Source organism: Symsagittifera roscoffensis, chromosome 7 (genome assembly GCF_963678635.1).
Source record: "Symsagittifera roscoffensis chromosome 7, txSymRosc1.1, whole genome shotgun sequence".
NCBI lineage: Eukaryota > Metazoa > Xenacoelomorpha > Acoela > Convolutidae > Symsagittifera > Symsagittifera roscoffensis.
This window is the reverse complement of record NC_087068.1, coordinates 53,609,539-53,635,967: the sequence shown is the minus strand read 5'-3', so window position 1 is coordinate 53,635,967 and position 26,429 is coordinate 53,609,539. Positions and strand designations below refer to the sequence as shown.

Here is a 26,429-nt window from a genome sequence, read left to right as displayed (position 1 = left end):
ATTGATTGAAATATATTATAATGATTTTAATTTGTTTTGAAAGGGAGAGATTAAAATGAATTATAAAATGAGATATAATTGTGACAGAGTACTGCTAAGACCAGGTCCATAAGAAGCTGAAACAACTCAAAAACATTTCAAGTTTTTGTCAAGATTTTCAAGTTGACTTTGATTTCATGGTAGAAATTATCGCCAGAATAAATAAATTATAGGAAAAAAACCACTTCTGGATTTTTTCCTTTACAACAATTTTAAAAATTCATTGTGGAATGTTCAGAATTTGACAACTTTGTGAATTTTACTTTCTTCTGAACCAAAGGTATACTGGTCAAGTCTTTGTCTCCTGCTTATGAAGATGTAGTTTGAGAACTTGAAAACCTGAGGAAACATCATAAAATTCGAGAAAATAGTGATCATTTAAACCAGTGCTAATTTTAGCAAAACTACAACTACCTATCGAACTAGTAAACCCCGCGTAACAAAAAGTACTTCAAGTATATTTTTAGAAAATGACTCCTAGTTGATGATGTCATTCGGCAAAACATGCTCTTGATTGCGGAATAACTGACAGACTTCAGCAAAATGTGAAAAGAGCCGAATTTCATTGTTCACCAAATTCTGAGGACAATATTATCGTGAATTATGTCTTTGGAAAGCACTGCAAATTTTGATCCACTGGAAAATTTGCAGAGCTCAATGGTTTTTGCACCTGAAAAATTATTTATTAGTTTTTTTGTTGTACAAAGTCTTTCGGATTCAGCCAATTAAAAATCAGCACTTAGCATGTGTATTACTGAAAAAGGCAAAATTTTTTCAAAAGGCAATTCTTCATTTGGCTAGTTTATGGGAAAAATGTTTCTTCAAGCTCATACAGCAACAACCACCTGTTCTCTGGCTTTACAGGACCTTCGTGCCACATTTTAGATGTCACCAAATGCTATCTCACTGAAGACGTTTGTCAAAACAAACTTCCTATTCTTAATGATAGCTTACACTGACCGAAAGAGAAGTTCGTACCGTGAATGTCTGCTCAACTTTTTTGTCCCCTAACCCGTTAATTTTGTTGTCTCAGTAAACTTTTTTGAGGCAACCAGTTTGAGGCCGCTGTATTTTCAATTTTGAAACGATTAAATTCGTTTTTATTATTTCGATCACTGAATGTAACGAGGAAATTTGCAGCCGAATTTATTTTAGTGTCTTCTTTTTTTTTATTCCACGCAAAAGTAATTCAGATTGAGTCAAGTGATAAATCATATTAAAACAGTTTCAGTTGTGATTTGAAGTTTTCAATTTTCACTGCAGTAATAACAGGTTTTTTAAGCTTAATAGAGCGCTCTGTTGGAAATAAGACTAAGAAAATCAAAAATCCCTTCATGGATAGGATTAATTAAAATCATGAAAATCTACGATGGTTGACAATTTTTGACAGTCGGTTAAACTCGAACTGATAATAGAGAAACATCAGTAGATTAAAACACATCGTACTGAAATGTATCGTGAAACTGCATCATACTCTAGTGAACCTCCATGCCCGTGTACATTTAATACACACGATCCTTGATCAACCTGGTTGAGAAAATAGTTCACAAAAAATTTTAAAGCTGTTGCTATATTTTACTAGTCCGCCTAGATTAAAAACACAAAAAGTTTGCTTTTTTTCTTAACTAATTTACCATAAAGAACATTATTTTATGAAATTTATTGAAAAATTGCTTGATATTGTTATTTAACATGTACTTTATTTATTTTTATAACTTCCATTCGATTTAATTTTAAATGTCAGTTTCCGCAGTTATTTTTGCTCTTTCCGCAACTATTAGCTATCAAAATTAATGCTAATAGTTGTTGTCAGGACATGTCAAACGCTTTAAAATGGGTTCATTCGATAATGTTGACAGCAAATCATTGCGCCGTTTGTTTTGGAGTGTTTGAACAGTGGTCTAACAACCCAAAAGAATTTCTCCAAAACAAATTGACTTCAAATTTCTTTTCCAAGAAAAAAATTTCAGCACTTCTGTGGCCATGCAAAAAAATGCCATTTAAACTTTTTTTATGTACAAAATTAAAAATACTCCATCGGGTCATTCATAGTATTTGGCGACTTGCTTGACACTGAATTTGAACGAAACAATAATCGCCATAATCGCAAGAAATTGCGTTTGACTTCTGACTTAATCATTTTCAGAGATTGCTTCCATGTAGCCATAGGCCGTTTAATTGTTTTACTTATTGTTTACTCTGTTCATTTGCATTTATACACTAGTAGATAAAAATAAACGTAATTTTAACGACAAAAAAAAACACATTTTGGGCAACAACGACATCAAAAATTTTACATTGGCTATGAGCAAGTGCTCTATGAAAGTACCAACTCTTGATTTCAACAAATAAGTTTATTCCGGATCTCAAAAAGACCTTTTTCACTGTGCGCAGTAGTTTTGATAGGGGAGTGAAAATCTTGTTTGATAACTGAAATGAAAAAAAGTAGATCATCTTAAAATTTTTCCAGCGAGAAAATTATTTTATACTCCTTGTGACAACTCGTTTAAAGTAAACTGATTCCCACAATTTCACGCCTATGGAGAAATTTAAATCCAAAAGTAGAACCAACCCTATCCTTTTTAGAGCTAAAATCAGCTGGTACGTTCTTCTTGCCAAAAATTGGTTCTTTTTTTAGATGGTACCTCTGATCAATTTCTCTCGGTTCAAGTAATAGTTTTAAGACTGAATAATTTTTGTCGGCGAATGCTTTTGTCGGCTAAACAAACAAGACTACTCGTAGCCCTGATCCTAGTTTGAAGCCCTGAAGGTTTTGACTGTGTTTTAAGTTCTATGGAATAGTGTTAGCATTTGCTTTACAAACAATGGAAAAAACTTTCTAGGAAACATTATTTTGGAAATCAGCCCCGCACATGCTGTGTTAACTACAGAATTAGATATTCAACATAGAGTAACCTATCATGGTGATTCAACACCAAGCCTCTTGCAGTCGGAACAATCAGGGCTTCAACCTGGTACGAGCAGTCTTGTTGCTCCGACTTTCGATACGAAAGTAACGGATTATTTGTGCTCGGGGTGGTTTTTTTTTCTTCAGACAAATTTCGACTTATAACTAGCCGTTTTTGACGGATTTTTTTATCATTCAAAAGGGTTTGTTCTCTTAAGCTTAAATTTGAAAATATATTTCACCTGTAATCTTTTTTTGTAAAGTTATGGGGGTTTAAAGATTGCCATTTTTGGCCAATTTGGGACAATTAACGCGCGATATATTTCGCGCTTTTAACGCGTAAGCGTAGATTTAATCCGTCTTAAAAATCGTTCCAAATTGTTTGAAAGAAGCTTATTTGCCATAATTGAGTTGTTGCAAAGAGAGAAATTTACTCTTTTGTCTTTTATATGGCGAGTGGGGGGATGATTTTCATAAAAAATTTCAAATTTTAGAATTTTTTTTCATTTTATTTTTTTAACATTTAATTTTCTTGTTACTACTGTTCCATAAACCTTAAAAGGCAGTCGGAACATTCAGGGCTTTGCCCTGATACGAGCAGTCTTGTTTCACTTTGGAATGATATCTAATACTGATTAATTCTGCTTTTACGCGTTATTAGCACGAAGTATATTACACCTTAATTATCCCAAATTGTCCAAATTGAAAATCTTTAACCGCCCGTAATTCTAAGAAAAATTATCACAGATGAAATGTATTTTGGTTTTTGACCTCAAGAAAACAATTTCGTCCAAGTTGCTTGATAAAAAAGTTGAAATTTGTCTAAAAAAGACCGAGCGCAATAAACTCAAATTGCGTTTCCTATCTACTAGTCTATAGAACAAACTCTACGACTCAGCCATATCCTGAGACCGGTGCAAAAAATTTGACTTGACAACTGTCTTTTTCGATAATGAAATCTCACATTGAGTTTGAGTTTGGGATCAAGTTAACATCCTCCTCCCCCCAATAGACCACGTTAAGATCATCCACCCCAGTGCTTAAATTAAATTAAATTTGCTAAGGGCTGCATGTAAAATGCTCGATTCTGATTGGCTGAAAATTCCTAACTTAGAACCAAGTTAACATCCTCTCCCCTAAACGTGTTTAGGGGGGAGGATGTTAAGTTGATCCTGAGTTTGTCTATTAGACTACAGAAAATCTTCAACCAGTTCATATCCTAAATAGTACGGAGCAAAAAAGTCCTGAGCTACAATTATTATCGTGTAAAAATGAAAACAAAGACGTTTTCATTAGTTCTCTTTTTGTTATATTTTATCTACTTGTTGTTCTTATCAAATTTCAACTCGAATTACCGCAAATCTGACCAAACGGTGGCTCACTTTTTGAATTCTGATTCCTTTTTGCCGAAAAAAAGTTCGCACGCTTTGGCTGAAATTTACTCAACGTGTGAATTATTGTGGAGTAAAAACGCTAACGAAAAGCTGATTAACTCATCAATTGCCCGAAATCACCATGCAATTCCTGCACTCAAAACAGATATATCAAATTGTTCTTCCTACTTTGATTATCGTGAAGAATTTTACATCCCAGATCCTATTACGAAAGACGAAGAAAATTTCCCGATTGCCTTTAGTCTGCTCGTGTACCACAATTTTGACCAAATTGAACAATTGTTCATGTCAATTTACAGACGGCAGAATTTCTACTGTTTCCATGTGGACGCTTCTTCACACTCAGCTTTTAAGAGGAAGGTTACTTCATTACATCATTGGATTACATCATTGGATTACATAATTTGATTTCATCATTTGATTACATCATTTGATACCATTTATTGGCTTTTTTCTTTACCCAAACCCTCACCTGCAATTTTTTACAGAATTTTTCAGTTCGCGCTGTCCGCTTGTTACAATAAAAAGAAAGTCTGCCTAGCATACAATTTGTCAAGCATATCTGGCCTTCATACTTAACCTCGCAAAACACCCCTCGTTACGCCATAAAACTGATGCTTATGTGAGGCAGGGGCTGATTTAGGAAGGGGGGAGGAGCATTTATAAATAAATCATTATGAACCACATGAGTTTGTTTTTGGGTTAAACCAAGAAAAAGTGAGAAACAGGTATTGTTTGATTTCAGATTGCACAGCTGGCGAAATGCTTTCCGAATAATGTAGTTGTTGATAGTCAACCTGTGGATGTAAAATATGGAACTATTTCAATCCTGGAGGCGGAGTTTCGATGCATGACTTCCTTGATCAAGGATTTAAATTTATATTTAACAACTGACCCCCCCTTGCTATAGCAGAATGTGGGAGTTTTATTATCTTCTTAACTCATGGTCGCGGTCTCAATCTCAATTGCTTTAGTCAGAAACAATTTTTTGCAAGGTTGTTCGATGATGTTTACCAATATAACGAGTTTTAGTTTTGTTATTGAATGAGAGGCAGCAAACTGTGGCCCTTTTTTGTTTTTTTTTTCAAAAAATTTGTGGGATAATCTTAATCTTTGTATTTAATAACTGATTGTTCCCCTCTTCAAACAATTTTTTTTAAATATGCTATTTATCATGTTCATGCAAGGTTCCAGCAAGGTAAAGTCTTCAAAACAAAAATATTTTACTTCATCATATTGTATCGAATGATCATTAGGATGAGAGTTAAGTGGGGTGGTGAGCTCTTAGAGAGTTGTTAAATATTTCTTCAAGTTCTCAAAAGAATGGAAATATTCGATTAATTTAACTGGCGAGGAGCTGCCTTTGTTCACAAATTTGGAGCTGGTTGAAGTTCTTCGAAAATTGAGAGGCGCCAATGTTTTGGATGGTTAGTTAAAATTGATACTTCTAACGAATTTCAAAAAAGTAAGAAAAATTTACTCTAGGGGTGCCTTTTTATTTAGGCCAACTTTACAACGAAAGCTTTGACTCAGGTGGGTATGCGCAAACTAGCCTAACTTCAATTGGAAAGTTCTCGTTTAACTTCAAATAGTTTCAAAACGACATTTATTTATGCGTCGCAAGTTAGCTCGCACTCATAAGCGTTCCAATTTGAACTGAGGCAAACTAGATGATTCGTTCAGTCAAATTATTTCTATTGTATTCAAATTTTAGCTTTGATTTTTATTTCGATTTGATAATTGCAGTTTCAAATTTCGAAGTCTAACAAAGTTTTTTTTGCCAAAAATTTATTCAGAAACAGTTAAGGGATAATTTGAACATCCAAGGCTTTGGTGCCCTCATAAACGAGCAGTCTTGTTGTTCCAAATTTTAAAGGAGGACACAAAAATTTTTTACTCTGGGCGGTTTTTTCTCTAGACAAAATTACCGTTTAAAACAATTTTTTTTCGATCATCCGAAAGCTACTGTTGTCTTGAGCTCAAATACTAAACGATATTTTACCTCTGCTTGTTTTGAATCAATGACCATTTTTCCCACATCGTGTTAATAACACACGCGATATAGTTCGTGCTATTATTGTGTACGCGGATATGAAATCGTTCCAAATTTAATTGAGGCCTCCTATCTGGTCGACTTTAAAATTTGCTACATCTGATCAATTCGAATCAATTTGTAACTGTTACTTGAAGTTTCCATTCACCCCCTGTTACTTTAGAAATATCAATAGTGTGAAAGGAATTTAAAAAAAAATCTGAAACAAAATTCAACATTTTTTAAATTAAAGTTCACCAGTTTGACACGAAAATTTCATCTTTTTCTCGTCTTTTTTTTATTTTTCGGTTCCTCATCTTTATGTTTGACATAAATTTCCATATAATTTTAAGAATGTGTATCTGAAACGTTGTGTCAGTGAAAGTGCTTTCCTAATTTAAAGTCGCAAGTGTGCAACTACTTCAGAAAAAAGCCATGGATACTTCAAGTTACGTGTTTGATCGTCGAAAATTTCTGAAAAGTGCCTGAAACGCTTTTTGGCCTGCTTTTTTTTGCTTGCGGCACAAAAAATGTTTTAGAAAATAGGGTTCTCATGGTTTTTTTTGGAGAATTTTGCGCACGCCACTGGGTGGCGTGGTTAATTTTTAGAGTTGTTAAAAAATTCTTCTTAAATTTCCAAAAGAATGGAAGTCTTTGATTAACTTAACCCAAGAGGAGCTGCCTTTGTTCACAAATTTGGAGCTGATTGAAGTTCTTTAAAAATTGAGAAGCCCGAATGTTTTGGATGGTTAGTTAAAATCGATACTCCTAAAGAATTTCATAAAAGTGAAAAAACTTTATGATAGGTATGCTTTTATTATTGAGACCAATTTAACAACGAAAGTTTTTACGCAGGCGCGTATGCTTGCACTAGTTAAATTTCAGTTGGAAACAAGTCGTTCATTTTCTAATAGTTTCAAAACGCCATTTGTTTATGCGTCGCAAATTAGCTCCACTCATAAACATTCCATTTTGAATTGAGGCAAGCTAGATGATTAGTTTAGTCAAAATATTTCCGTAATGTATTCAAATTTTAGCTTCGATGTTTTTTCAATTTGATAATTGCAGTTTTAAAGTTCGAAGTCTAACGAAGTTAATTTTGCGAAAAAATTTTTCAGAACCAGTTAAGGGATAATTTGAACATCCAAGGCTTTTCTGCCCTCAAAAACGAGTAGTCTTGTTGTTCCGACTTTTAAAGAATTAGACGGAAATTTTTTGCTGTGGGCGGCTTATTCTCCCGACAAAATTAGCGTTTATAACAAATTTTCATCGATAATCCGAAAGTTATTGTTGTCTATTAGACAATGAGCTCAAATACTTAACAATATTTAACCTGTGTTCTCTTTTTTTTTAATTATGGGGATTTGTAAAAGTTACCAATTACCCACATCGGGTTAAAAACACATGCGATATATTTCGTGCTATTATTGCGTACGCGGATAAGAAATCGTTCCATATTTAATTGAGGCCTCTTATCTGGTCGATTTTTTTTTGAACTTTGCTACATATGATCAATTAAAATCAATTTGTTACTGTTACTTAAAGTTTTCTTTCACCCTGTTAATTTAGATATATCAATAGCGTGAAAGGAATTCTTTTAAAAGAAAGTCTCAAAAAAATTTAAATTTTTTTTTTTAATTACAGTTTATCATTTTGACACAAAAATTTCAATTTTTTCTTGTCTTTTGTTCACTTTCAGTTCCTCATCTTTATGCTTGACATAAATTTCTATATAATTTTAAGAATGTGTATCTGAAACGTTGTGTCAGTGAAAGTGCTTTCCTAGTTTAAGGTTGCAAGTGTGCAACTACTTCAGAAAAAAGCCATGGATACTTCAAGTTACGTATTTGTTGGTCAAAATTTTCTAAAAAGTGCCTGAAAACCCCTTTTTGGCCGGCTTTTTTTTGCTTGCGGCGCAAAAATTGGTTTAGAAAATAAGGTTCTCATAGTTTTTTTGGAGAATTTTGCGCACGCCACTGTTTGGGGTGGTTAATTTTTAGAGTTTTTAAAAAATTCTTCTTAAATTTCCAAAAGAATGGAAGTCTTTGATTAACTTAACACGAGGGGAGCTGCCTTTGCTCACAAATTCGGAGCTGATTGCGGTTCTTCAAAAATTGAGAAGCCCGAATATTTTGTATGGTTAGTTAAAATTGATACTCCAAACGAATTTCATAAAAGTGAAAAAACTTTATGATAGGTATGCTTTTGTTATTGAGACCAATTTAACAACGAAAGTTTTTACGCAGGCGGGTATGCTTGCACTAGATAAATTTCAGTTGGAAACATGTCGTGCATTTTCTTATTGTTTCAAAACGCCATTTATTTATGCGTCGCAAATTAGCTCGCACTCATAAATTTTCCATTTTGAATTGAGGCAAGCTAGATGATTCATTTAGTCAAAATATTTCCGTTTTGTATATAAGCTTCGACTTTTTTTCAATTTGATAATTGCAGTTTTAAATTTCGAAGACTAACGAAGTTACTTTTGCGAAAAAAAATTTCAGGACCAGTTAAGGGATAATTTGAACATCCAAGGCTTTGGTGGCTTCAAAAACGAGTAGTCTTGTTGTTCCGACTTTTAAAGAAATAGTCGGAAATTTTTTGCTCCGGGTGGTTTTTTTTCTAGACTAAATTACCGTTAGTAACAACTTTTCTTCGATCATCCGAAAGATAGTATTATTTTGAGCTCAAATACATAACAAAATTTCACCTGTGCTCATTTTTCTCAAATTACAAGTATGAGTAAAATTTACCAAATTGCCCACATCGAGCTAATAACACACGCGATATATTCCGTGCTATTATCACGTACACGGATATGAAATCATTCCAAATTAAATTGAGGCCTACTATCTGGTCGATTTTAAACGTTGCTATATATGATCAATTCAAAACAATTTGTAACTGTTACTTAAAGTTTCCTTTCACACTGTTACTTTAGATATATCAATAGCGTGAAGGGATTTTTTTCTAAACATATCTCAAATAAAATTCAAATTTTTTTTTCTAAATTTAAGTTCATCAATTTGACACAAAAATTTCATGTTTTTCTTGTCTATTGTTCTTTTTCAGTTCCTCATCTCTATGTTTGATATAAATTTCCATATAATTTTAAGAATCTGTATCTGAAACGTTGTGTCAGTGAAAGTGTTTTCCTAATTTAAAGTTGCAAGTGTGCAACTACTTCAAAAAAAGCCATGGATACTGCAAGTTACGTATTTGTTGGTCAAATTTTTCTAAAACATGCCTGAAAACACCTTTTTGGCCTGCTTTATTTGCTTGCGGCGCAAAAACTGATTTAGAAAATAGGATTCTCATAGTTTTCCGGAGAATTCTGCGCACGCCACTGGGTGGGGTATTTAATTTTTAGAGTTGTTAAAAAATTCTTCTTAAATTTCCAAGAGAATGGAAGTCTCAATTAACTTAACCCGAGAGGAGCTGCTTTTGTTCACAAATTTGGAGCTGATTGAAGTTCTTCAAAAATTGAGAAGCCCGAATGTTTTGGATGGTTAGTTAAAATCCATACTCCTAACGAATTTCAAAACAGTGAGAAAAGTTTTATGCTAGGTATGCTTTTATTATTGAGACCAATTTAACAACGAAAGTTCTTACACAGGCGGGTATGCTTGCACTAGATAAATTTCAGTTTGAAACAGGTCGTTCATTTTCCAATAGTTTCAAAACGCCATTTATTGTTGCGTCGCAAATTAGCTCGCACTCACAAACATTCCATTTTGAATTGAGGCAAGCTAGATGATTCGTTTAGTCAAAATATTTCCGTATTGTAATCAAATCTTTGCTTCGACTTTTTTTCGATTTGATAATTGCAGTTTTAAATTTCGAAGTCTAACGAAGTTACTTTTGCGAAAAAAAAATTCAGAACCAGTTAAGGGATAATTTGAACATCCTTTTTTCAAATTACAAGGATGAGTAAAATTTACCAAATTGCCCACAACGAGCTAATAACACACGCGATATATTCCGTGCTATTATCGCGTACGCGGATATGAAATCATTCCAAATTAAATTGAGGCCTGCTATTTGGTCGATTTTAAACGTTGCTATATATGATCAATTCAAATCATATTGTAACTGTTACTTAAAGTCTAGTTTCACACTGTTACTTTAGATATATCATTAGCGTGAAGGGATTTTTTTCTAAAAAGATCTCAAATAAAATTCAAAATTTTTTTTCTAATTTTAGGTTCATCAATTTGACACAAAAACTTCATATTTTTCTCTGGGTGGTTAATTTTTAGAACTTTTAAGTAATTCTTCCTAAAATTCCAAAAGAAAGGAAATATTTGATTATCTTAACAGGAGAGGAGCTGCCTTTGTTCAAAAATTTAGAACTGATTGAAGTTCTTCAAAAACTGAGAAGCCCGAAAGTTTTGGATGGTTAGTTGAAATCAATACTTCAAACGATTTTCAAAACAGTGAGAAAAGTTTTATGCTAGGTATGTTTTTTTTATTGAGACCAATTTAACAACGAACGTTTTTACGCAGGCGGTTATGCTTGCACTAGTTAAACTTCAATTGGAAACATCTCGTTCATTTTCTAATAGTTTCAAAACGCCATTTATTTATGCGTCGTAAGTTAGCTCGCACTCATAAACATTCCAAGTTGAATTGAGGCAAACTAGATGATTCGTTCAGTCAAATTATTTTCGTATTGTATTCAAACTTTAGCACCTACGATCTGATAATGGTCATTTTAAAGTTCGAAGTCTAACAAATTTATTGTTGCCCAAAAATATTCAGAACCAGTTAAGAGCTAATTTAAACATCCAAAGCTTTGGTGCCCTCATAAACAGGCAGTCTTGGTATTCCAAATTTTAAAGAACGTGACGGATTTTTTTTTGCTCTGGGCGGTTTTTTCTTCATACAAAATTACCGCTAATAACAAATTTTCTTCAATCATCCAAAAGGTAGTAATGATTGAGCTCAAATATTAAACAATATTTCACCAGTGCTCATTTTTTTAAACATGGCGACTTTTAAAAAATACCAAATTGCCTAAATCGAGTTAATAACACACGCGATATACTTTGTGATATTTTCGCGTACGCGGCTATGAAATTGTTTCTAATTTAATCGAAACCTGCTATCTGGTCGATTTTAAACTTTGCTATATATGATCAATTCAAATCAATTTGTAACTGGTACTTAAAGTTTCCCTTCAGCTTGTTTTTTTAAATATAGTAATAGCGTGAAGGTGATTTAAAAAAAACAAGTCTCAAACAAAAATCAATAAAAATTTATTTTAAATTAAAGTTCATCAATTTGACACAAAAAAATACAACTATTTTTCATCTATTGTTCTCTTTTAGTCCCTCATCTCTATGCTTGACAAAAATTTTCAGAAAATTTCAAAAACTTTTATCTGAAACGTCGTGTCAGTGAAATAATTTTCCTAATTTCAAGTCGCAAATGTGCAACTCTTTCGGAAAAAAAGCCATGGATACTGCAAGTTAGGTATTCAAAGATAACCGATTTGGTCAAATCAAGATATTTAATGAGCGACAAAATTCGTGTGGCTAACGCAGAGGCGGCGATTTAATCCGGCTTACAAATCGTTCCAATTTGAACTGAGGCATGCAATTTGATCTAATTGATACGTTTCTATAGGATGAAAACATAACTTCGTTTTTAAAAAATGGTGCGATGGAATGATTTTCAAAAACAAATCAAAATTTTTCAATTAAGTTTTGAGATTTTTAAAGTTTTATCAGTTTCTTTTAAATTGAAAACTACTGCAAAGACAGTAAAGAACATTCATGTTCTTATTTTGTGTGAATTTTTGCAATATGACGCTCTGGTAAGTTTTTTGTTCCAGCTTCCGAAGAAACTAACGCAATATTTCTGCTCGAGTTGATATTTTCTCCAGGCGAAATTCGACCTTGCAACTATTATTTTTTGAAGGAAATGTTTTATGTCATTCAAAAATTTTTGTTCTCTTGACCTGAATTTAAAAAACTGTGTTCACCTTGATTGTATTTTCTTAAATAATGGGGGTTTAAAGATTTGCCAATTTGGGATAATTATTGAGCAATGTTTTTTCAGCTAAATGAGGCATGAGCAGGTTATTAATCCGAATTGGATTTGAGGCATAATATTTGTTCAACTTAACGCTTTGCTGTTTGTGAAAAATATCAATTGCAATTTATCTAGTTTGTGTGGGGGATGGTTTTCAAAAAAATTGAGGATTCATTGTTTTTTTGAAATATTCATTTAGAATATAGGTAAATTTTTTTCCACAGACCTGAAATTACAGTCATTCAATTCAGGGCTTAGCCTTGTTACAAGTAGTCTTGTTCAATGATATTTTCGTAAGATAAACCGGCGATACAGTTTAGAAAGTTTTTTCAAACAAATTAGTTTCTAATTTAAGTTTCCAAGCTTCTGGGGCAACCTCTGATTTTAGTATTCAATAGGTTTTGTCCATAAAACAGAACAGTTGCAAAACTTCATTTGGTTTTATCATTCGGCGGATTTGCTTATACCAACCAAGATATACTTCAAAAAGCCTTCGGAATCTTCAAAAAAATCTTTAAATTGTTTGAAAAGTTTAAAACTTCTACTTTTCCTCATAAACATTCCATTTTGAATTGAGGCAAACTAGATGATTCGTTCAGTCAAATTATTTTCGTATTGTATTCAAACTTTAGCACCTACGATTTGATAATGGTCATTTTAAAGTTCGAAGCCTAACAAATTTATCGTTGCCCAAAAATATTCAGAACCAGTTAAGAGCTAAATTAAACATCCAAAGCTTTGGTGCCCTCATAAACAGGCAGTCTTGTTGTTCCAACTTTTAAAGAACGTGACGGATTTTTTTTTTGCTCTGGGCGGTTTTTGCTTCATACAAAATTACCGCTAATAACAAATTTTCTTCAATCATCCGAAAGGTAAAAATGATTGAGCTCAAATATTAAAGAATATTTCACCAGTGGTAATTTTTTTAATTAAGGAGATTTTTAAAAAGTACCAAATTGCCCACATCGAGTTAATAACACCAGCGATATAGTTCGTGCTATTATTGCGTACGCGGCTATGAAATTGTTTCAAATTTAATTGAAACCTGCTATCTGGTCGCTTTTAAACTTTGCTATATATGATCAATTCAAATCATTTTGTAACTGGTACTTAAAGTTTCCCTTCACCCTGTTACTTTAAATATAATAATAGCGTGAAGATGATTATTTAAAAAAACAAGTCTCAATCAAAAATCAATAAAATTTTATCTTGAAATAAAGTTCATCAATTCGACACAAAAAAACACAACTATTTTTCGTCTATTGTTCTCTTTTAGTCCCTCATCTCTATGCTTGACAAAAACTTTCAGATAATTTCAAAAACTTGTATCTGAAACATCGTGTCAGTGAAATATTTTTCTAATATCAAGTCGCAAGTATACAACTACTTCAGGAAAAAACCATGGATACTTCAAGTTAGGTATTTGTTGGTGAAAAATTTCTAAAAGGGCCTGAAAACGCCTTTTCGGCTTTTTATTTGCGGGGCGAAAAATGGTTTAAAAAATAGGATTCTCATAGTTTTTTAGGAGATTTCTGCGCACGCCACTGGGTGGGGTGGTTAAACTAGAGTTGTTAGTAATTCTTTTAGAAGTTCTCAAAAGAGTGGAAGTATTTGATTAAGTCAACTAGAGAAGAGCTGCCTTTGTTCACAAATTTGGAGCTGACTGAAGCTCTTCAAAAAATGAGAAGCGCGAAGGTTTTCGATGGTTAATTGAAATCGTTTTCCATAATAAATTTCAAAATATTGAAGAAAAATGAGCTAGGGTTTCGTTTTTTATTGAGACCAATTTAGCAACGAACGATTTGACGCATGCGGGTAAGCTTGCACTAGTGCAATTTCACTTGAAATACATCTCGTTCATTTTCCAATGCTTTTAAAACGCAATTTATATATGCGTCGCAAGTTAGCTCGCACTCATAAAGATTCCAATTTGATTCATTCAGTCAAATAATTTCCGAATTGTTTTCAAACTTTAGCACCTACGATTTGATGATGGCAATTTTAAACTTCGAAGTCTAAGAATCCTATATTTGCCAAAAAATTGTTCAGAACCAGCTAAGGGCTATTTGAACATCCAAGTGTTTGGTTCCGTCATAAAAGAGCAGTCTTATTGTTCCGACTCTTAAAGAATGTGACGGAAAATTTTTGCTCTGGGCGGTTTTTTTCCATACAGAAATACCCGTAAATAACAAACTTTTTTCGATCATCCGAAAGGTAGTAATGTCATGAGCTCAAATACTAAACAAAATTTTACCTCTGCTCATTTTTCTTAAACTGGGATTTGTAAAAACTACCAAATTGCCCACATCGAGTTAATGACACATGCGAGATATTTCGCGCTATTATCGCGTACGCGGATATGAAATCGTTCCAAATTTAATCGAGGCCTGGTCGATTTCAAAAATGGCTATACATGATATATTAAAAACAATTTTTAATTATTACTTAAATTTTCCTTTCAGCCTGTTTCTTTAGATATATCAATAGCGTGAAAGTGATTTTTTTAATTGAGTCTCAAACAAATAGAAAATTTTTTTTTAAAAACTAAACTTCATCTTTTTGACACAAAAATTCCATCTATTTATCGTCTATTGTTCTTTTTCAGTTCTTCATCTCTATGCTTGACAAAAATTTTGATACAAATTTAAGAATGTGTATCTGAAACGTTGTGTCAGTGAAACTTTTTCCTAATTTCAAGTCGCCAATGTGCAACTTTTTCGGAAAAAAGCCATGGATACTGCAAGTTAGGTATTTGAAGATAACCGATTTGGTCAAATCAAGATATTTAATGAGCGACAAAATTCGTGTGGCTAACGCAGAGGCGGCGATTTAATCCGGCTTACAAATCGTTCCAATTTGAACTGAGGCATGCAACTTGATCTAATTGATACGTTTCTATAGGATGAAAACATAACTTTGTTTTTAAAAAATGGTGCGATGGAATGATTTCCAAAAACAAATCAAAATTTTTTCAATTAAGTTTTAAGATTTTTAAAGTTTTATCAGTTTCTTTTAAATTGAAAACTACTGCAAAGACAGTAAAGAACATTCTTGTTCTTGTTTTTTGTGAATTTTTGCAGTATGACGCTCTGGTAAATTTTTTGTTCCAGCTTCGATGAAACTAACGGAATATTTCTCCTCGAGTTGATTTTTTCTCCAGGCAAATATCGACCTTGCAACTATTATTTTTTGAAGGATCTGTTTTATGTCAATCAAAAATTTTTGTTCTCTTGACCTGAATGAAAAAACTGTGTTCACCTTGATTGTATTTTCTTAAATAATGGGGGTTCAAAGATTTGCCAATTTGGGATAATTATTGAGCAATGTTTTTTGTGCTAAATGAGGCATGAGCAGGTTATTAATCCGAATTGGTTTTGAGGCATAATATTTGTTCAATTTAATGCTTTGCTGTATGCGAAAAATAACAATTGCAATTTATCTAGTTTGTGTGGGGGATGGTTTTCAAAAAAATTTGTGATTCATGTTTTTTTGAAAGGTTCATTTAGAATTTAGGTTATTTTTTTTCCACAGACCTGAAAATGCAGTCATTCAATTCAGGACTTAACCTTGTTACAAGTAGTCTTGTTCAATGATATCTTCGTAAGATAAACCGGCGATACAGTTTAGAAAGTTTTTTTCAAACAAATTAGTTTCTAATTTAAGTTTCCAAGCTTCTGGGGCTACCTTTAATAACCTATAATTTTAGTATTCAAGAGGTTTTGTCCATTTGGTTTTATCATTTGGCGGATTTGCTTATACCAACCAAGATATACTTCAAAAAGCCTTCGGAATCTTCAAAAAAATCTTTAAATTGTTTGAACCGTTGAAAACTTCTATTTTTCATTATAAACATTCCATTTTGAATTGAGGCAAACTAGATGATTCGTTCAGTCAAATTATTTTCGTATTGTATTCAAACTTTAGCACCTACGATTTGTTAATGGTCATTTTAAAGTTCGAAGTCTGACAAATTTATCGTTGCCCAAAAATATTCAGAACCAGTTAAGATTTAAATTAAACATCCAAAGCTTTGGTGCCCTCGTAAACAGGCAGTCTTGTTGTTCCAACTTTTAAAGAACGTGACGGATTTTTTTTTGCCCTGGGCGGTTTTTTCTTTATACAAAAACACCGCTTATAACAAATTTTCTTCAATCATCCGAAAGGTAGTAATGATTGAGCTCAAATATTAAACAATATTTCACCAGTGCTCATTTTTTCAAACATGGCGACTTTTAAAAACTACCAAATTGCCTACATCGAGTTAATAACACACGCGATTTATTTCGTGCTATTTTCGCGTACGCGGCTATGAAATTGTTTCTAATTTAATCGAAACCTGCTTTCTGGTCGAATTTAAACTTTGCTATATATAATCAATTCAAATCAATTTGTAACTGGTACTTAAAGTTTCCCTTCACCCTGTTTTTTTAAATATAATAATAGCGTTCAGGTGATTTTAAAAAAAAAAACAAGTCTCAAACAAAAATCAATAAATATTTATCTTAAATTAAAGTTCACCAATTTGACACAAAAAAAACTATTTTTCGTCTATTGTTCTCTTTTAGTCCCTCATCTCTATGCTTGACAAAAATTTTCAGATAATTTAAAAAACTTGTATCTGAAACGTCGCGTCAGTGAAATATTTTTATAATATCAAGTCGCAAGTATACAACTACTTCAGGAAAAAGCCATGGATACTTCAAGTTAGGTATTTGTTGGTGAAAAATTTCTAAAAAGGGCCTGAAAACGCCTTTTCGGCTTTTTTTTGCGGCGCAAAAAATGGTTTAAAAAATAGAATTCTCATAGTTTTAACTAGATTTCTGCGCACGCCACTGGGTGGGGTGGTTAAACTTTAGAGTTGTTTAGTAATTCTTTTAGAAGTTCTCAAAAGAGTGGAGTATTTGATTAAGTCATCTAGAGAAGAGCTGCCTTTGTTCACAAATTTGGAGCTGACTGAAGCTCTTCAAAAATTGAGAAGCTCGAATGTTATCGATGGTTAATTGAAATCGATTTCCCTAATAAATTTCAAAAAATTGAAAAAAACTGTGCTAGGGATGCGTTTTTTATTGAGACCAATTTAGCAACGAACGTTTTGACGCATGCGGGTATGCTTGCACTAGTGCAATTTCACTTGGAAATATCTCGTTCATTTTCCAATACGTTAAAACGCAATTTATTTATGCGTCGCAAGTTAGCTCGCACTCATAAACATTCCATTTTGATTCATTCAGTCTAATAATTTCCGAATTGTATTCAAATTTTAGCACCTACGATTTGATGATGGCAATTTTAAACTTCGAAGTCTAAGAATCTTATATTTGCGAAAAAAATTGTTCAGAACCAGCTAATGGCTAATTGAACATCCAAGTGTTTTGTGCCGTCATAAACGAGCAGTCTTATTGTTCCGACTTTTGAAGAATGTGACGGAAAATTTTTGCTCTGGGCGTTTTTTTTCAGATAAAATTACCCGTAAATAAAACTTTCTTCGATCATCCGAAAGGTAGTAATGTCATGAGCCCAAACACTAAACAAAACTTCACCTCTGCTCATTTTTATAAAACTGGGATTTGTAAGAACTACCAAATTGCCCACATTGAGTTAATGACACACGCGAGATATTTCGCGCTATTATCGCGTACGCGGATATGAAATCGTTCCAAATTTAATCGAGGCCTGGACGATTTTAAAATTTGCTATATATGATCAATTAAAATCAATTTGTAATTGTTACTTAAAGTTTCCTTTCACCCTGTTACTTTAGATATATCAATAGCGTGAAGGTGATTTTTTAAATTGAGTCTCAAACAAATTGAAATTTTTTTTAAACACAAAATTCCATCTATTTCTCGTCTATTGTTCTTTTTCAGTTCCTCATCTCTATGCTTGACAAGAAGTTTCATACAATTTCAAGAATGTGTATCTGAAACGTTGTGTCAGTGAATTTGTTTCCTAATTTCAAGTCGCAAGTGTGCAACTACTTTGGAAAAAAGCCATGGATACTGCAAGTTAGGTATTCAAAGATAACCGATTTGGTCAAATGAAGATATTTAATGAGCGACAAAATTCGTGTGGCTAACGCAGAGGCGGCGATTTAATCCGGCTTACAAATCGTTCCAATTTGAACTGAGGCATGCAATTTGATCTAATTTTGAAAAAAACTAACGGAATATTTCTGCTCGAGTTGATTTTTTCTCCAGGCGAAATTCGACCTTGCAACTATTATTTTTTGAAGGAACTGTTTTAAGTAATTCAAAAATTTTGTTTTCTTGACCTGAATTTAAAAAACTGTGTTCACCTTGATTGTATTTTCTTAAGCAATGGGGGTTTAAAGATTTGCCAATTTGGGATAATTATTGAGCAATGTTTTTGTGCTAAATGAGGCATGAGCAGGTTATTAATCCGAATTGGATTTGAGGCATAATATATGTTCAATTTAATGCTTTGCTGTATGCGAAATATATAAATTGCAATTTATCTAGTTTGTGTGGGGGATGGTTTTCAAAAAAATTTTGTGATTCATGTTTTTTTTGAAATGTTCACTTAGATTTTAGGTTAATTTTTTTCCACGGACCTGAAAATGCAGTCATTCAATTCAGGGCTTAGCCTTGTTACAAGTAGTCTTGTTCAATTACATCTTCGTAAGATAAACCGGCGATACAGTTTAGAAAGTTTTTCAAACAAATTAACTTCTAATTTAAGTTTTCAAGCTTCTGGGGCTTCCTTTAATAACCTCTGATTTTAGTATTCAATAGGTTTTGTCCATAAAACAGAACAGTTGCAAAACTTCATTTGGTTTTATCATTCGGCGGATTTGCTTAAACCAAGCAAGATATACTTCAAAAAGCCTTCGGAATCTTCAAAAAAATCCTTAAATTGTTTGAACAGTTGAAAACTTGTATTTTTCCTCATTTTTGTTAATCTTTCCCTCTGTTGTTACCATATTACCTTTTGAATTTGCTACATTACTATCCCGAATTAACCTACTTGTTATTCAATCAAAATTAACTTTTGGTTTTTGATTCATAAACATAGTTTCTGCATTTATGTCGTTTTCGGAAAATTTCGACGCGATTCTATCTTTTGCTCTGCACTCTGTATTCCTGCTCAAACTAATATGATTTCCATCGTCGATTTTTCAAAAAAAACTTCTGCTCTATTAATGCCCCTCTCCTTCTTTGACAACAACAGGTTTCATGCAAAAACCAATAATTTTACGATATTGTAGATTGTAGATTATGTGTATTTTATCAGTATAGCACCATCCATGCCAAATTTTGAAACAATTTTTAGAAATTACAGTTGGGATGAAAGATTCCAAAATTCACCCCAAAATGTCCGAACGTCAAAAATGGTGCCAACTTAATATATGCCTAAGGGTAACAATAGGCGAATTAAAAGAACATGGGTCAATTGTCCGTGTCTTCATTTCAACGGGCAATTGAAATTGAGTTTCTTTAGTCGATTCAAAATAACTTGACTAAGTCTGTGGTTTTAATTTGTGACATGGTATCTATTAAGTTAAATTACGGATAAGTAAATGTCAGTTGCTCAGTTTTGATTTATTATTTGAACGATTAAGCCCAAGATTTTGTATTATCAAAAAGTTATGATTAAATATCTACTTTTTAATACGTTTTAACAATTTGCGGAATCCGCTTACATTTGCTTACAATTCGCTCGTTGCAGAATCCGCGACAAGTTAATGTGTCGACAAAATCCACGTTACACGTACTTGATCTCGGAATTTTGACGGAGAAATCCATTTAAATTTTGGAACAAGACTTGTCTCAGGGTTCCATTGGCCTACAAACACCGATTTTCGTACCTATCCAGTGCATTGTTTGGCCTCGCTAATAAAACAATTTCATTTTTGGGCAATTTTTTTAAAAACTTATAGCTGTATAAAATTTGGGTGTTATCATCTATAATGCTTTATTGGATCAAGTGAAATCCTTTTTTTTTTTACAAAATGTGGGGTAGAATTAAAAGCAATTTTGGTTTTCTACGCATTTTTATTTAGAGAGAAAAATAATTTTTTGAAACCATTCAACGAATTGGTATCATAGAATTCTGTCTTTCAGGTCCAGAGTATATCAACTCACTGCAATGGTTCCCGAAAACACTTCCACGTGGTCTGAGCAAATTCAAGAGTTCAGCTCACTTTGTTTTATCATTCGAAGCTGTTACTTTTCTAGTCAATGACCCAACCCAAGTTGTGTCGGAACTTTTCGAAGCTTTCAGCCCACACAATTTTCCCGAAGAAGCTATAATTGCAATTCTCCAGTACAACTGGCAAGTTGGTTTTCCAGGTGGAAGGAAACGAGAAACGAACGCCAAAACTATTCTAGGTTATTTCCAGAGTAATTTGAATAGTGATAGCCGATCGATAATTATGAAATCATTTTTCACTGATTTTAAATCGAATTTTTCATGTAGAACTTTTCACGTCTTTAATCGTTGCATGCAATAGTACAAACATAGTACAAATTTTAAAAAGCTGAATACCATTCAATCAAAATTAGTTAATGGTTTTTGATACATGAAGATGTCCTAATAACTTCTGCAAGTATGTCGTTTTCGGAATGTTTTCGACTCGGTTTCATCTCTTGTCCGCAGTCGGTACTTCTGCTCAACCAATGATGTTGTAAATGAAGACTAAAAATATTTTGATTTCGGTTGGCACAAAAAATTATTTTTTGATATCCAATTTTGGCTGATCAACCCTAAAAGTTTCTAAGAGCGACTTTGGCGCCAATATATACTAATTTTGAAGGGGAGCGCGCGCCAAAAAATGCAACTTTTTTGGATAGATTTTTTCTAAAAGGTGCCTAAAAACGCTTTTTTAGCTTGTTTTTTCAAAAATTTTACAAGCGCATGACAATTCATACTCTCCGATAACATAAGTGCAAAAAGGATGTTTTTTTTTGGTTTTTTTGAGTTCATTTTGAACTAATTGATGGTTATGTTTCAGGTATGGAGAACAAATTCAACAGGTTCAAAATATGGGTGGAAGATTATGGTCGAAGACCAAATTTGTGTCCCAGTGGAAAAATTCGACACAATATCTGCATATTTGGAGTACGATCACTACCATTTTTCTCAGACAAACCAGCTGGGAGATACCTGTTTATAAATAAATTTCTATGGGATTTTGAACCAATGGCGTGGGACTGCGCTTTGTCTTTTTATTACAGAAAAGTGAAACAAGAGCAACGATCAAAACGAACTGCGCTCAAAAATTATCCCTTCTTAGAAAACAATTCTCAGCTGAAATTTTTCGGTGTTAATAACAATGCCTGAATGATAATCAGTATCAGTAACAAAATTTGTAAAAAAACTGCTTTTTTAACTACAATAAAAAGTCTAAGATAGTCAATGTTCAAGCTGAGCTTCAACAGGTTTTATTTTTCAAAGCTATTCGACTGCGAGTAGACTAAAAGTAAAACCAATCGGTGAAAGGAAGCACATTGTTTTGCTCAAACTCATTCTTAAACAGACATAATTTTCCCTTCATTCAGACTGTTGGGTTTTCCCTCTCATCTATTAGTCGCTCGAAATTTATTAATTGCTTGAATCTATCCACTGATTGAGAGAAACAGTCCATTTTTTCTATTCATTTTTTGATTTTTTTTTGTTTTTAAAACTTGTTATTCTGGATAAAGTTATTCCAATTAAATATCTCCGCAAAAAACTAATTGTAAAAAATCGTAAAAATCGTTCCAAGTATACTATCATCTTACCTAAGACTTTAAACAAATTTATTCATTTTAGATATTGTTTTTTCCACTTTTTTATACATTTGATGTTTTTTTTCGAACTGTTAATTAAGTTGTTTGAAACTCCCTCAAAAACATAGGCAACTGGGAGTTGGAAAAGGATAATAAACGCAAGGAAACCGGAAAAAACGAGAGTAGTATATGTTGGAGCAGTTCAGCAGGGGGGGGGTGCTAACCGCCATGTATTAACATAGGCTATAGAACATCCGGTCAGCACCCTATGTATTAACATAGGCTATAGATTTCCCAAAGTATTAAGATAGGGAATAGGTTTCCCAATGTGTTAGGATAGCAGGTTTCAGATGCTAAGTTTCAGATGGTAAGTTTTTTCGGCGCCCGAATTTCCCATGTATAGTGTATAGATTTCCCTATGTATTAAAACATGGTAGGGAATTAAGAACTCATTAAGATAGGGAATAGATTATATTTGCGAAAAAAATTGTTCAGAACCAGCTAAGGGCTAATTGAACATCCAAGTGTTTTGTGCCGTCATAAACGAGCAGTCTTATTGTTCCGACTTTTGAAGAATGTGACGGAAAATTTTTGCTCTGGGCGTTTTTTTTCAGATAAAATTACCCGTAAATAAAACTTTCTTCGATCATCCGAAAGGTAGTAATGTCATGAGCCCAAACACTAAACAAAACTTCACCTCTGCTCATTTTTATAAAACTGGGATTTGTAAGAACTACCAAATTGCCCACATTGAGTTAATGACACACGCGAGATATTTCGCGCTATTATCGCGTACGCGGATATGAAATCGTTCCAAATTTAATCGAGGCCTGGTCGATTTTAAAATTTGCTATATATGATCAATTAAAATCAATTTGTAATTGTTACTTAAAGTTTCCTTTCACCCTGTTACTTTAGATATATCAATAGCGTGAAGGTGATTTTTTAAATTGAGTCTCAAACAAATTGAAATTTTTTTTTAAACACAAAATTCCATCTATTTCTCGTCTATTGTTCTTTTTCAGTTCCTCATCTCTATGCTTGACAAGAAGTTTCATACAATTTCAAGAATGTGTATCTGAAACGTTGTGTCAGTGAATTTTTTTCCTAATTTCAAGTCGCAAGTGTGCAACTACTTTGGAAAAAAGCCATGGATACTGCAAGTTAGGTATTCAAAGATAACCGATTTGGTCAAATGAAGATATTTAATGAGCGACAAAATTCGTGTGGCTAACGCAGAGGCGGCGATTTAATCCGGCTTACAAATCGTTCCAATTTGAACTGAGGCATGCAATTTGATCTAATTTTGAAAAAAACTAACGGAATATTTCTGCTCGAGTTGATTTTTTCTCCAGGCGAAATTCGACCTTGCAACTATTATTTTTTGAAGGAACTGTTTTAAGTAATTCAAAAATTTTGTTTTCTTGACCTGAATTTAAAAAACTGTGTTCACCTTGATTGTATTTTCTTAAGCAATGGGGGTTTAAAGATTTGCCAATTTGGGATAATTATTGAGCAATGTTTTTGTGCTAAATGAGGCATGAGCAGGTTATTAATCCGAATTGGATTTGAGGCATAATATATGTTCAATTTAATGCTTTGCTGTATGCGAAATATATAAATTGCAATTTATCTAGTTTGTGTGGGGGATGGTTTTCAAAAAAATTTTGTGATTCATGTTTTTTTTGAAATGTTCACTTAGATTTTAGGTTAATTTTTTTCCACGGACCTGAAAATGCAGTCATTCAATTCAGGGCTTAGCCTTGTTACAAGTAGTCTTGTTCAATTACATCTTCGTAAGATAAACCGGCGATACAGTTTAGAAAGTTTTTCAAACAAATTAACTTCTAATTTAAGTTTTCAAGCTTCTGGGGCTTCCTTTAATAACCTCTGATTTTAGTATTCAATAGGTTTTGTCCATAAAACAGAACAGTTGCAAAACTTCATTTGGTTTTATCATTCGGCGGATTTGCTTAAACCAAGCAAGATATACTTCAAAAAGCCTTCGGAATCTTCAAAAAAATCCTTAAATTGTTTGAACAGTTGAAAACTTGTATTTTTCCTCATTTTTGTTAATCTTTCCCTCTGTTGTTACCATATTACCTTTTGAATTTGCTACATTACTATCCCGAATTAACCTACTTGTTATTCAATCAAAATTAACTTTTGGTTTTTGATTCATAAACATAGTTTCTGCATTTATGTCGTTTTCGGAAAATTTCGGCGCGATTCTATCTTTTGCTCTGCACTCTGTATTCCTGCTCAAACTAATATGATTTCCATCGTCGATTTTTCAAAAAAAACTTCTGCTCTATTAATGCCCCTCTCCTTCTTTGACAACAACAGGTTTCATGCAAAAACCAATGATTTTACGATATTGTAGATTGTAGATTATGTGTATTTTATCAGTATAGCACCATCCATGCCAAATTTTGAAACAATTTTTAGAAATTACAGTTGGGATGAAAGATTCCAAAATTCACCCCAAAATGTCCGAACGTCAAAAATGGTGCCAACTTAATATATGCCTAAGGGTAACAATAGGCGAATTAAAAGAACATGGGTCAATTGTCCGTGTCTTCATTTCAACGGGCAATTGAAATTGAGTTTCTTTAGTCGATTCAAAATAACTTGACTAAGTCTGTGGTTTTAATTTGTGACATGGTATCTATTAAGTTAAATTACGGATAAGTAAATATCAGTTGCTCAGTTTTGATTTATTATTTGAACGATTAAGCCCAAGATTTTGTATTATCAAAAAGTTATGATTAAATATCTACTTTTTAATACGTTTTAACAATTTGCGGAATCCGCTTACATTTGCTTACAATTCGCTCGTTGCAGAATCCGCGACAAGTTAATGTGTCGACAAAATCCACGTTACACGTACTTGATCTCGGAATTTTGACGGAGAAATCCATTTAAATTTTGGAACAAGACTTGTCTCAGGGTTCCATTGGCCTACAAACACCGATTTTCGTACCTATCCAGTGCATTGTTTGGCCTCGCTAATAAAACAATTTCATTTTTGGGCAATTTTTTTAAAAACTTATAGCTGTATAAAATTTGGGTGTTATCATCTATAATGCTTTATTGGATCAAGTGAAATCCTTTTTTTTTTTTACAAAATGTGGGGTAGAATTAAAAGCAATTTTGGTTTTCTACGCATTTTTATTTAGAGAGAAAAATAATTTTTTGAAACCATTCAACGAATTGGTATCATAGAATTCTGTCTTTCAGGTCCAGAGTATATCAACTCACTGCAATGGTTCCCGAAAACACTTCCACGTGGTCTGAGCAAATTCAAGAGTTCAGCTCACTTTGTTTTATCATTCGAAGCTGTTACTTTTCTAGTCAATGACCCAACCCAAGTTGTGTCGGAACTTTTCGAAGCTTTCAGCCCACACAATTTTCCCGAAGAAGCTATAATTGCAATTCTCCAGTACAACTGGCAAGTTGGTTTTCCAGGTGGAAGGAAACGAGAAACGAACGCCAAAACTATTCTAGGTTATTTCCAGAGTAATTTGAATAGTGATAGCCGATCGATAATTATGAAATCATTTTTCACTGATTTTAAATCGAATTTTTCATGTAGAACTTTTCACGTCTTTAATCGTTGCATGCAATAGTACAAACATAGTACAAATTTTAAAAAGCTGAATACCATTCAATCAAAATTAGTTAATGGTTTTTGATACATGAAGATGTCCTAATAACTTCTGCAAGTATGTCGTTTTCGGAATGTTTTCGACTCGGTTTCATCTCTTGTCCGCAGTCGGTACTTCTGCTCAACCAATGATGTTGTAAATGAAGACTAAAAATATTTTGATTTCGGTTGGCACAAAAAATTATTTTTTGATATCCAATTTTGGCTGATCAACCCTAAAAGTTTCTAAGAGCGACTTTGGCGCCAATATATACTAATTTTGAAGGGGAGCGCGCGCCAAAAAATGCAACTTTTTTGGATAGATTTTTTCTAAAAGGTGCCTAAAAACGCTTTTTTAGCTTGTTTTTTCAAAAATTTTACAAGCGCATGACAATTCATACTCTCCGATAACATAAGTGCAAAAAGGATGTTTTTTTTTGGTTTTTTTGAGTTCATTTTGAACTAATTGATGGTTATGTTTCAGGTATGGAGAACAAATTCAACAGGTTCAAAATATGGGTGGAAGATTATGGTCGAAGACCAAATTTGTGTCCCAGTGGAAAAATTCGACACAATATCTGCATATTTGGAGTACGATCACTACCATTTTTCTCAGACAAACCAGCTGGGAGATACCTGTTTATAA

The 26,429-nt window shown here is 33.0% G+C and overlaps 1 protein-coding gene across 1 annotated transcript; it reads left to right on the top strand.

Annotated features, from left to right (window-relative positions):
- Positions 1–981: 981 nt before the first annotated feature.
- Positions 982–26,429, top strand: LOC134852076 (beta-1,3-galactosyl-O-glycosyl-glycoprotein beta-1,6-N-acetylglucosaminyltransferase 4-like). The gene is made up of 8 exons (XM_063868355.1): positions 982–1,009; positions 4,541–4,701; positions 5,087–5,244; positions 5,529–5,539; positions 5,664–5,768; positions 20,491–20,757; positions 25,378–25,592; positions 26,268–26,429. The coding sequence occupies exons 1-8, from the start codon at positions 982–984 to the stop codon at positions 26,427–26,429; spliced, it is 1,107 nt and encodes a 368-aa protein (XP_063724425.1).